We start from the raw sequence: 13,254 nt of genomic DNA, 5'->3' as shown, positions 1-13,254 counted from the left end.
GGTACCACGCCTGATTATAAAGTGACCTGCAGGTCCAGAGTTAACTCTGCCACATACATTGCCCCTCATAAATCAGGCCTAAGACTATGACACAGGAAAGCTGGTTTAAACCATCCTACATACCACTTTTTGATGTGATCTTGCCTCTATATCACAACATTCTCCACCAAAGTAGAGCAAATAATGGAGGTGGTGAGGACGCCTCGCACAGTATACACTCAGTCGGCTCCCCAGTCCTCCAGTGCCTCGGGGAGGAGTTAACTAACAATGTCAAAATCTCAGGCACTAAGCATTCTATGTGGCCCACTGGGCAAATAAACATCACAAGGACTTCCCTGATTACAGCTAGAATCAACTCATCTTCTTATGTCAGCAGATGTACCATCATCTAAGGGGAAAAGATGCTCTTCTGTCACAACGTTCTTCATATTTAACATCTTCGGACTCCCTTTAATTTGCTTGTCCAAACCATTTCCTTTAAAATACTTGAACATATTCACTACAAACTAAACATTATGGTGTGATAAGGACCTTAAAACTCTTCAACAAAAAAATCATGGAGTCCACACATTAAAACAGTAGAGAAAAATGCCGACACCCATCAACAATAAGAGTGACCTGAACACATCTTCAACATCAGCAAAGCAGCTCCTACAACCTCCAAACAAAAAGATTCCAAGAGAAGCTCAAACTGAGGTTAATGATGGTAGTAGGATGCACAACGAACTTTGATCTTCCCAAAGGAGAAACCCTACTTCCATCTGCCAATTCCTAAAACTGGCAGTAGATTTCATACTTTGATGCAAAACCTTCTGTCAAGAATTCAAGACTCCTACAAGCACCAAAACACTCCAAACAGCTTGTGTTCTTACAGAAATAATCCAAGCCCGCGGATCACAGAATGGAATGACCTTGCCTCCCAAGTCTCCAACAAAGCCATGACAAACATACAGTTTTCTTGCAGAACACCTTTCTTTCCAAGTCGCCAAACTTCCAGTTAAAGAGAATCTCATCTCAAGTCCTTGCTTCTGAAGCAAGATTTAAACTGGCCATTCTGGCTCTAATGATTTCACGTATAGACAATGAGAATGCTCAGACTGTTGCAACCAGATCTAAACTCGCGCCTCCCAAAGGAGCAGCTCACCTGGTCTCACACACAAATATTACATCTAGGCTGATTCCCTTGTAATGTCCCTCAGCACATGAGACTGCAAGCATCGCCTACAAGATGATCTATCCGAAAAAAACTTCAATATACAACAAAATCCAAAGAAGCCAATCTGGTCTCAAATTGGACACTCCCAGGTTTGGAAAAGCTTACTCTTAATCTTTCGCTGGTAAGGCACGAAATGTCTAGAATGCATTCTAAGTACAGACACACGGTCAATCGGTGTCTTCAAAGGGGACATCAAACAGCACTCTCTAAAAGAAGGTTCAGAAGCTACATTCAATTGCGTTGACTGAACTAATCAAACAAGAGTTCTGGGTGTCTTTCCATCCTGTATGGCTATACAGGAAGTCCAGTTTATAATTTGTGCCTTTTTTCCACTTTTGCTAGTTTGCCACTTTGTAAATTGCCCTGCCACCCTGTGCTCAAAGGTCTCAAATCTACTGTGTGAAAGGGCCACTGACAAGGTGACACACTGCATTCCACTGATCAATCCGTAAAATACTACCTCTCATCCTAAAGGAACATTCACAGACTACAACATCGTGACCTAATCAAATATATACTGAAGTGTAGAAATCAGTAATGGGAGTCTGGTGGCTGGGCCTCCGCTTACCTGGCAGAAAAATTGAGAAACTTAAATCAAGCAGCAGAGGCTCCTTCGTTACGGTGGAGAAGCTTCGGCCCACTGCTGGAGTCAGAGATGAATATATGTAAAACAAAATTATAATAAAGCAATTAATAAAATTGCTTTATTATCGTTTTATTTTATGCGACGGAGACCAGTATTGCGGGCATGGCCATCGCTCGACAGAGTCAGAGGAGTGATGTGCACAGGGCACTGCAAGTGCGCATGTCGATTTGGCCGGCTGTCTTAGGCGGGCCATACCGACCTGCGTGCTTGAATATCTCCAGGTTTGTTGAATGGAGAATAGCAAGCACAGGCTCCCAACCCTATTAGAGTGTAAAACCAACACCCTCTGTCAAATCCTGGTGCCTCTCTCATGCTGGGTAATGCCAGCATGAGAGCAGCGTCTGGATAGGCACAGGGGCGTCTGGGAGCCTGTGCATCGGGAGTTGGATAACACCAAGGCGGCGTGACGCAGAACAGTTTCTTTTTTTGCTTTATTATTGCCCCCCCGTTGCCCACCACCTTTCCCTCCTAGCAGCCGCTACTACAATCAACAGAAGCAACATTAAGCCATTATGAAAAGACAATCAAAATTCCTTATGTTCAAATATCTTGAAAAAATCTGGAGTTAAGAAAAACAATACATTTTAAAAACCAAGTGCAAACCCGAGTGATACATACCCATTGAACCCACTGACAATCTTCAGAATCCGCTCTTTCATTTCTTCATATGGAATGTACTCCACATTTGGATTTGTGGGGCCTCGGGCCTCAGGAGCCGAGGACTTGAAATCTTCCATCACTTTCTCCAGTTTAAAAATAAAGTAGGCTTTGATCTGAGACCACTGAAACCTAAGTAGTTAAAAGCAAATTTATATTTTTAATTATTAATGTAAAAACAAAATATTCATACTGTAGGTATGAGACATGAATGACACACCCACTGCACCCTGGCATGGTTTTCTTGCAGGTTTAAATGAAAGACAAGCATTGGCAAAGCCCATAGGTTTCACCTATGCAAGCGATATTTGCTCTGCCAATGTGTTTTAGCCATGTTGTACACACCGGTGTGGCTGCTGTTCAGCGTGGCTAAAAGTTAGTGGCGTGGTGCAGAGTGGCGGTACCATGGAGTAGAGGGTCAGAGTGGAGTAGAATAATGTACCCCCCAAAAAAATGGCAGTGTAGAGTGGCTTAGAGTAAACTGTTGTAGAGTGGAGAAGAGGGACAGTGACATGGATTGCAGAGACAGAGGAGCGGAGCAGCGGCCCATTACTTTTGATCTCCCATTAACGCTTCAGACTGTTTTCAAAACTTTACTACTACCGCCAACTACTTTTTGAGTCTCTATCCACTGCCATTTGATATGGGCTAATGGCGGTCAACATCTTACGCACCCCCACTGTGGGTTGTGCTTTGTGACTGCAAAAGAGGAGAGGAGCCACTAAATGTATTTCCCCCCCACTGCACCCTTACTCTCAGGCCATCTGGCAGCTCATCTCATGAAGGTCAATTCACCAAAATGCTAGGGGTAGCGGAAATGAGATCACACGCCCTTTGACCTTCAATTTCACACACGCATTCTTGCACACACCCACCCTTTTACACTTACACACTCACAAAAACACTCTCCTACAAGCATGCACACAGCATATATTTAAAAGCCCTTTTCTTCCCCTTACCTCAGCTGCCAGGGAAGGCTATATTCCAGCTCATTATACTCCATTTTTCATTACACCAACAGTGAATAATGAAACATTCACTATTAGTGTAATAAAAACGTTGACGGAAAACACAGTGGAGCCCCAACCAACCACTAGGGAAGCTGCCACTATGTTCCTGGCACGGATGTTCCCACGTCTGAGGCCAGAGGACACAAAGACAGTGCCAGGGGTCACAAAGGACAATCCAGGGATAGTAACTGCGACCCCTGGTGACGAGTAAATGAAGTCCATGGCTCCTCTCTTCGTCGGGGGACTAAAAGCTGCTTCTCCCGTCCCATGCTAGATATTACTGCTGTATCATGGGAATTTCAGGTAGAATTAATTTTCTGCCTCCACAATTTCAAGAGGATGCCATAGGAATGATGGTGGGCATTACATTTCGGGCCAGAGTACCTATGAGCATTTTCACCAATAGGCACCATGTAAGACAGTGTAGAAAAAGCTAAATCTGTCACTGGGACTAACATCTGATGTCATCTTTATTTCCCAATGGGACAGAGTGGAGTAGAGTGTCGGAGAGGGGGGAACGGCACAGAGTGGAGTGTCGGAGAGGGGGGAACGGCACAGAGTGGAGTGTCGGAGAGGGGGGAACGGCACAGAGTGGAGTGTCGGAGAGGGGGGAACGGCACAGAGTGGAGTGTCGGAGAGGGGGGAACGGCACAGAGTGGAGTGTCGGAGAGGGGAACGGCACAGAGTGGAGTGTCAGAGGGGGGAACGGCACAGAGTGGAGTGCCAGAGGGGGGAACGGCACAGAGTGGAGTGCCAGAGGGGGGAACGGCACAGAGTGGAGTGCCAGAGGGGGGAACGGCACAGAGTGGAGTGCCAGAGGGGGGGGAACGGCACAGAGTGGAGTGCCAGAGGGGGGGGAACGGCACAGAGTGGAGTGCCAGAGGGGGGGGAACGGCACAGAGTGGAGTGCCAGAGGGGGGGGAACGGCACAGAGTGGAGTGCCAGAGGGGGGGGAACGGCACAGAGTGGAGTGCCAGAGGGGGGGAACGGCACAGAGTGGAGTGCCAGAGGGGGGGGAACGGCACAGAGTGGAGTGCCAGAGGGGGGGGAACGGCACAGAGTGGAGTGCCAGAGGGGGGGGAACGGCACAGAGTGGAGTGCCAGAGGGGGGGGAACGGCACAGAGTGGAGTGCCAGAGGGGGGGGAACGGCACAGAGTGGAGTGCCAGAGGGGGGGGAACGGCACAGAGTGGAGTGTCAGAGGGGGGAACGGCACAGAGTGGAGTGTCAGAGGGGGGAACGGCACAGAGTGGAGTGTCAGAGGGGGGAACGGCACAGAGTGGAGTGTCAGAGGGGGGAACGGCACAGAGTGGAGTGTCAGAGGGGGGAACGGCACAGAGTGGAGTGTCAGAGGGGGGAACGGCACAGAGTGGAGTGTCAGAGGGGGGAACGGCACAGAGTGGAGTGTCAGAGGGGGGAACGGCACAGAGTGGAGTGTCAGAGGGGGGATCGGCACAGAGTGGAGTGTCAGAGGGGGGAACGGCACAGAGTGGAGTGTCAGAGGGGGGAACGGCACAGAGTGGAGTGTCAGAGGGGGGAACGGCACAGAGTGGAGTGTCAGAGGGGGGAACGGCACAGAGTGGAGTGTCAGAGGGGGGAACGGCACAGAGTGGAGTGTCAGAGGGGGGAACGGCACAGAGTGGAGTGTCAGAGGGGGGAACGGCACAGAGTGGAGTGTCAGAGGGGGGAACGGCACAGAGTGGAGTGTCAGAGGGGGGAACGGCACAGAGTGGAGTGTCAGAGGGGGGAACGGCACAGAGTGGAGTGTCAGAGGGGGGAACGGCACAGAGTGGAGTGCCAGAGGGGGGAACGGCACAGAGTGGACTGTCAGAGGGGGGAACGGCACAGAGTGGAGTGCCAGAGGGGGGAACGGCACAGAGTGGAGTGCCAGAGGGGGGAACGGCACAGAGTGGAGTGCCAGAGGGGGGAACGGCACAGAGTGGAGTGCCAGAGGGGGGAACGGCACAGAATGGAGTGTCAGAGGGAACGGCACAGAATGGATGTCAGAGGGAACGGCACAGAATGGATGTCAGAGGGAAACAGAGAATAGTGTGTCATGGAGTGGCAGAGTTGTGTATTGGACTGGTATAGCGTGGAGTCGCATACAGTGGCAGAATGGGCTGGTGTAGAGTACAATGACGTAGTTTGTGGCTAGTGCTGAGAATGCAGCGGCAGAGTGGTACCGCGCAGAATAGCGTAGTGTGGTGCCTAGTGGAGGGGCAGAGCAGAGTGACGCAGTGGCAAAGAGTAGTGTGTCGCAGAGAGTGCCGTGGTGCAGAGAAGAGTGTTAGGGTGCAGTGGCGTACAGAGATGCAGAGTAGAGCAGTGGCGTAGAGTGGAGAGGTTAAGACTAGAGTGGCATAGGAGGCATGGCTTGCGCAGCCAACATTGTGGACGCTAATTAGCAGAACTTCGACTCATCGCCCCGTTATCATGCACTAAATAGCACCAAAGTTGGCCATCCAACCAACGTAAGCACGCACAAGTAATACCAGAGCTGTAGGCTTTTGTTTCACCCGAACAGCGGATCCAGACTGCCTGGGAACGGTGTGCAGTCGCACAGCGACCTTCACCCGCATGGCGTAGTGACCCACTGCACGATGGGACATGCTGTGAGGTTAGTGCCCCTGACCGTCACAGTCAATAATAGACAACTTGCTGGCAAAGAGGGCGATAATGCGGACGGGGGGCAAACCACAGTGAGAGGAAAAGCACGCGGGCACCAGCAGGACAGGGACCGCGCAATCGGTCGCCTGGCCGGGCCCTCCGACATTTGTGAAAGTGACCTGCCCAGACACCTGATGGAGTTCCCGGCAGTGACCAGACTGTGGCCTGTCGCTGCTGCCGGCCCAGGGAAGCTGCTGCTGGAGGGGTAGGTGGCACATGCAGTGTATGCCTGGAGGGTGCAGCCTGCCTTCAAGATTTCGCAGAGCCCGTGTGGGGATTCTCCCGCCCTGCATCTCTGGCCCCTTGAAGTGCAGGACTGCTGCACACTCAGCTAATGGAGGCCGCTGCAGTTGCTTACTGGGGCATGACAGCGTACACAGCAGTGCCTCTGGACCTGGACCTCGCAACTAAGTGTGGTGAGCAGCAAGGATTTACATTGACGCCGTACACTGCCTGAAACTGAGTTACTCCCTGCGGTGTGCGAGAGACCTGCCACCTAACAGAGCTGCTATACCCCTCCAAGCGGGTCCACCAGATTACACTGTGTGTACCCTCCAGTACCTCCAAGGGGCAGTGCATTTATCCCACGATGGACTGCTGGCACCTTGCCTGCTGCCCCTGCCTCCCTGGCCCCGCGGAGGCCTGCACTGATGAGTGTTGGTGCCATGTTCTCCCGAGACGGCATGGTTGTGTAAATACTGGGTCCATAGAAGACGAAAGCCTGTCTGCATATCTCACTGGGGAGGAGGTACGGACATTCCCTGTCTGCTCTAGAGTAGGCAGTACAATATCTCCCCACTCATCTGAGGAAATGGAACAGGCGTCTCAAACTATTATGGCTATCTGAAGACATCCCAATCAGAACTATACCAGCTCTTAGAACTCCGGAGTTTGTTAATTACTTGGTACTCCCTGCACCCGGCCTAATCATGCATCATCCACAGAGAGGTAAATAGGCACGGAGACGGGGCCAGAGCTGCTTGTGCTGCAGTGTGCTAGACTCCCTCAGCAACAGATAAGGGGGTTCTGTTGCACTGCCCAGCCCACTGCCACCTGCTGCAGCTGTGAGCCTCGGCACCACAGTGATGGGCCACCTGCGCTCCACAGGCCACAGTACCACCACAAAAGCCAGGCCACCCCTGAAAATGGCTGCCTCACCAACAGCAAAAAAACACAAAAAGCAACCTAACTCACTGGAGGATAAGCTGGACACAGTACTCCTAGCCACTGAACGTTCCATGACATCACTGGAGACTAAAATAGACACTGTTGCATCGGACCTTACCCTCCTATGTGCAAAGTTGCAGCGACAGAACAAACCATTGCAACACTGCAACCCAAGATGCAAAGCCTGGAGTCCTCATTACAAGCGTTGGTGAATTGTGTACAAATGCTAGAATGATGTGCTGAGGATGCAGAGGGAAGATCTTAGGAGTAACAACATGCGCGTGGTGGGTTTTACAGAGGGCACAGAAGGAGAGACCCAGTGCAATATGTGGAGACCTAGCTACGGGACCTTTCCCTGCAATGGCACTTTTGCATTTCTGCTACGTTGAGAGGGCCCACTGAGTACCCGCACGTAGGCCCCCGCCTGGCGCAAATCCACACCAAATGGGAATTAGCTTGCTTCACTACCGAGATTCAGTACTGAGAGAGAGATTCGGCGGCCGGCTGAAGTGAAGGTGGCCAACACCATGCTCTTCCCGGATTATAAAGCCACTGTCCAGCGTCTCCTTTCTTGCAGCTAAGTGTTGTCTATGCAAACTGGGCCTTAAAATACTCACTCCTCTTCCCAGAGAAGCTGCGCGTGATTGTCTGAGGTGCCACACACTTTCGCCACCTTGGAGGAAGTGTAGAACAGGCTATAAGAATCGGGCCTTCAGGCCAATCCTCCCCCTCGCCTGGAGATAGGTCGGAAGGCCAGTGGCAACGCAATCAGACACAACCGCAGACTTGTTACAGCCCTTCTGCTGTCCCTAATTTGGACCAAATAATTGCGGAACACCACAAAGCATTATAACAGGCAGCTACCCTGATGGACATCCAGTGTTGCTCCAGTCCAGACAACCTGGATTCCCCCTCGGATGCTACCCCACAGACGGCAGATAGATGATGTAGATGGAGATCAGGTTAAATGATACTAACTGACACACTTTGGGACCTGGGCAAAGACAGTGCACCAATCCACCAATAATCACCAATAGACACAAGACCCTCCATACGCAATAACCAGGCCAGACAAGACAAGCTCTACATATAATGGACAACAAGGGGTGATTTTTGCACAGTGAACTAGACAACCTTCTTCACTACAGGAGTTGGCCTTCGCTTTGCTGCCCACCATTGCGACGCAAGTTCTAAATATAGTTCGGGTGCACACTCGTTTTAACGCACTACTCTTTTGGTATCTGCTATGTTATTGCTTAATTGCAATGTTGTTTAATTTCCTCTCCCTAATGTTGCTGTTCCCTAGGAGACTCAAGACACTATACAGTGAAGACATTTTCGCTCCTCCCAGACCAACAACTCAGCACTACAGGTGGCACAAGGAATGCCATGCGTTCACGATCACCATTAAAGTGCTGAGATAGACTATGCGCGGAATACACACTCCTGCCAGACGATATGCTATCTACTCCTACCTTAGACGGCACAGTACACAAGTCACCTTACTACATGAAACATCTAATGGTGTTGGAGGCGGACAAACTACCGAAAAAAATGGTGTTGAATGCTTTACTCCACAAACTACTCTTCCTACATCTCTGGGTTGCTGATATGGATCCACCCTGGTACCCCGCTTACAGCAGAGCAAGAGGTCATAGATGACAAAGGCAGTTACGTGTTCCTTAAGGGGAGCTCAGACGGCAGGCACATACTCGTTGGAAGCATTTATGTCCCAAACACTCATCAGAACCCCTTCTTACACACACTGACAGTGGTGCTCTCTAGATGGAACGGTCTCCCCTGGCTGTTAGGGGGTGACTTCAACAGTGTCTTAGACACACATATGGACCGCTCATTCCCACCACTGCCCCGCACCACTGCATCCTCCAACGCTCTTGTGCCGACTTGTCTACATCCCTGGTGCCTCATGGACGTATGGCGACTCCAAAACAACTCTGCCAGTGTGTACCTTTTCTAGTAGGCCACACAGGGAGCTGCAACCAAGGGTGCTCGAGGACCCTGCATTTCGTGCCTCTGTGGGCAATAGGATTACAGGCTATTTTGATGTAAAAGCAGGCTCAACCAATGCACGCTATGTGGAGTGGGATGCCTTTAAGTTGACCCCCTCCCCCCCCATGGTCACTGCTTGGGGCTGACTTGGAGCATGTGCAGATGGTGGGACAGGGAAGTATGAGACACCAAGCATCAGCTGCTACTTTGAGACTGAGGTAATTCAGGGCTCAAAAAACCTACCTCTCAGTTGGAAGAAAAAAAAAAAAAAGGACAACTTCGCGAACGCTGCTTAAACTATGCAGCGCAGACAGAGCGGGCTCACTCCTTGCTTGTCTAATTTGCCAAGAACGACCACAACACCCCAATTCAGAGCTCCATTCAGCGACTGGCTCACTATTTTACGTACAACACGAGATTCAGGAGGCATTCTACTTACATTATGAGACACACTATAGATCCAACATAACATCCCTCCCAACTGCCGTTGACTCGTTGCTCTGCAAAACGCCCCTCCTGCGCATCACAGACCAAAAGACAGAGCTAGACAAGCCAGTCACACCAACTGAAATCCAAGATGCCATCAGTGCTGTAGCCAACAGGAAAACCCCTGGCCCAGAAGGGCTGGCAGAGGGGAAACGGCAAAGGTAGAGTAGAGTGTTGTAGAGGGGGAACGACAGAGTAGTGTCAGTGGGGAATGGCAGAGCGTGCACTGGAGTGGAGTGGGGCAGGGTAGAGGGCAGTATTGTAAAGTGGCATAGAGTAAAGGTGTACAGCAGTATAGAGTGTAGAGTAGATTAGAGAGGCATACAGTAGATTTGCGTAGAGTACAATGGAGTTGTGCATAGTAGATTGGTGTTGCCAAGACTGGCGGTGTAGTGGTGTAGAAGTAGCATGGCAAAGGGTAGAATGGTACAGGGTAGAGGATAGAGGTCTAGCATACAGTGGCGCAGCGTATAGTACTCATGGTGTGGTAGGTAGCACACTGCCATTACAGACAACACATTTTCAATTGAAATGACCATTACATTTGGCTAGACATACAGTTTTACTTATAAAACTATATAGTGCACAAACAAAAATGCATCACCTAGTGTAATTATTTGTTTTGAGCATATTAAAGTAGTTGTTTCCAACACAATTCAGACATTACACAAAATATTCTTCATTTGTGCGTTTGTAATTCTGCTATATTCTGAAAAACACAGTTCATTTAAACATCGTGTGCTAGAAAAAAAAACTCTTTCCTACCCCCAGTATCCAGCAAGATAGTCACATAAATCCTCTCACTTTGAAGTCGGAGAAAGAAAATTAAACAAGCACCATCAGAAGACAGCGCCTGACATTTGACCTTGGTCTTTGAATGCACAGCAAATGGAAGGATACATACAGTAAAGACATGGTTTAGGCAACGGGAAGGAGGAACTGAACCTGGAGACCCGAAAGCAAATAACGCTAGCAAATGTAAAGCCAGAAAGTGCGAGCTGCAAACCACAAAGCCAATGGTAAATCAACAAGAGGAATGCATGCCTAGGCGAACTTTATGAAAGTCCCCAATATGTCTTTTGCAAAGCAGACAGCTGGGCTGTCTGGTGGGCTGCAACCCAATGGCCCTTTTTAGGTCAAGCCTACCAGACAAAACAACTGTCTGGTTGCAGGGGGACGGGCCAAAATGGCAGCCGCGACAGATGCCTAGAGCGTAGGCTTCGTCTCGGGCACATTTATAAATCTTGAAGGGCGCTCCCGGAGACACCCCAAGCGATCGTGACATGCAGCGGAACCTCTCCGGAAACTAACGGGGGAGAAGAAGGAGAACAAGAAGGATCGTAAAGCTTCGATTGCTGAGATGCTGTGGGCGGCGACCGTTTGAGGCCTCACAGCCAACGTAAGCCAGGATCTTGAGTGGATCCTGGAGCCCGGAGAGGAGAGGGCGGCCCCAGAAGCCATCCACCGTACCAGCCGAGGGAAGACACCGAGAGGCGCGGTGAGTGGGGCGGAGGGAACCACCGGTGGGGAGGGACAGAACAGTGTGCGGCCCTTCCCCCCCCACCCCCTCTTCTGACCTTCGTACATCCGGTACTCCCCGGCTTCTGCTTATGTGAGTCCCTGAACGAGGAGCTGCTGTGAGAAACCGCAGAGGAGGGGTGCGGTGCTGCGCTCTGACCCCCCACCCCATCCCGCCTCCCCCCCCCCCCCAAGAAGAGCAGCTCGCAAAACAGGGGAAGCCGAGCTGCGCGCGGGCACATCGGGAGCCGCTCCGCATCAGGAAAAATTCACTCGGGCCCGGTGGTGCACCAGGAGCAGGCGAGGGGATAATATCTAACACCCCGCCAACATCGGAATCCTTCTCCCCCCTCAAGAGGGGTATCAACACCGCGCGTGGTGCGGGGGGGGGGGGGGGGGGGGTGAGGAACTGGGGAGGATTGAAATCCCCCCCCCACCCCCGCCCTGTTTTTCTCCCCCTCCCTCGTCTCCGCCCGCGGCCACAGCAGTGGGGAGGAGCCGGACAACAGGTGAGATGGGTGAGGTGACCCTGCGCATGGCCCAGGAAACTCGCTTTTGGCTCTGACTTAACAGTTGCTTGAAACCTACTCACTCACTGTACCGCACAACCACTGCGCGGTACAGACGGACCTGGACTACTCAACATCTGGAAACCCCACACCACGTAGTGGGTGCGTAGTGGGGAAAAAAGAACAGGCGCCCAAACAACGCACAATCATTCAGCCCTGAAGCATGTTTGAAGGTCAGCAACAGCGCGAAATTGCCGGGAAATCCAAATCTACGAAAGGCCAAGAACGAACTACGCCCGGACCGACACCAAAAGAACAGCAGCTAATACCAACTCTAAAACCTTTGGAAACCACTCTCCAGGCTCACTCAACTCAATTCGAGAAAGTATTGCAGGCAATTATGGACACTAAATCTTCTTTAGGAAACAGAAGAGACAGTATCGCAAGACCTAAATCTACTCAGAGTGGATCACCACAACTTAGTGGAGAGAGTAAAGAAAACAGAAGATTTGTTAAACGAGCTGAATCCAATGGCTATAGACAATCAAAAACAAATCCAACGACTAGACGCCGAGGTGAAGGTCCTATGGCGACGCGCTGAAGAAGCAGAAGGTAGATCCCGGCGCAACAACGTCCGCTTTCTAGGGTTTCCTGAGAAATTGGTAGAGCAGAGCACTGAAACATTCCTTGAACAATGGCTGCTCAAAGAAGTGCTAAACGGTGCACCATCTAAGTTCTTCTCCGTGGAAAGAGTGCACAGAGTCCCCGGGAGACAACCGGCTCCAGGTCAACCACTCAGACCACTGATAGCAAGATTCTTGAATTATAGAGACCGGGATGCAATACTACAGCAGTTCCGCAGCAAAGGCCCTTTCCGGTATGAGGATGTCGTCATTAATGCCTACCCAGATTTCACACAGGAGGTACAAAGACAGCACAACTCCTTTGTGAAAATTAAGCAACGCCTCCGGGAACACAATATTAAATATGCCCTGCTGTTCCCTGCTAAACTAAGAGTAATGACAGATGACCGTACCCATGAGTTCACCTCCCCAGGGGACACCTGGACGTGGATGAACGCTAAAGGGCTGGCTCAAACTCAGGAGGGCACGGGAGATGGAGAGGAATGGCTAACTTCGTCGACATGCAGGCGAACCAGGAAACGACCAAAGGGTCAGCCCACTGTAAAACAGGCAGCAGCCGAAAGGGCAAAAGTACTGAAGGAAGCATCCCTACATACACAGAACTCCTTTGAGGCATTATGGGCAAATCCCATTGACAATACAGACTCAGACTCCACGTTGTTGGAGGCGTTCAAGGGCCCGAAACTCACCCCTAGATCGGCGGATACACTGACTGAAAGATGAGA

At 50.8% G+C, this 13,254-nt stretch overlaps 1 protein-coding gene across 1 annotated transcript in view; it reads right to left on the bottom strand.

Annotated features, from left to right (window-relative positions):
• The window catches only part of PPP4R2 (protein phosphatase 4 regulatory subunit 2), a 118,573-nt gene that overhangs the window by 64,107 nt on the left and 41,212 nt on the right, over positions 1-13,254 (bottom strand). The window contains exon 3 of the mRNA XM_069206111.1: positions 2,481-2,651. Within this exon, the coding sequence (XP_069062212.1) occupies positions 2,481-2,651 (171 nt within the window). The remainder of the gene's footprint in view (positions 1-2,480; positions 2,652-13,254) is intronic.

The sequence above is a fragment of the Pleurodeles waltl genome, chromosome 9, assembly GCF_031143425.1.
Source record: "Pleurodeles waltl isolate 20211129_DDA chromosome 9, aPleWal1.hap1.20221129, whole genome shotgun sequence".
Lineage (NCBI taxonomy): Eukaryota > Metazoa > Chordata > Amphibia > Caudata > Salamandridae > Pleurodeles > Pleurodeles waltl.
Note: the sequence above shows the minus strand (reverse complement) of the source record. Positions and strands in the feature narration are given on the sequence as shown.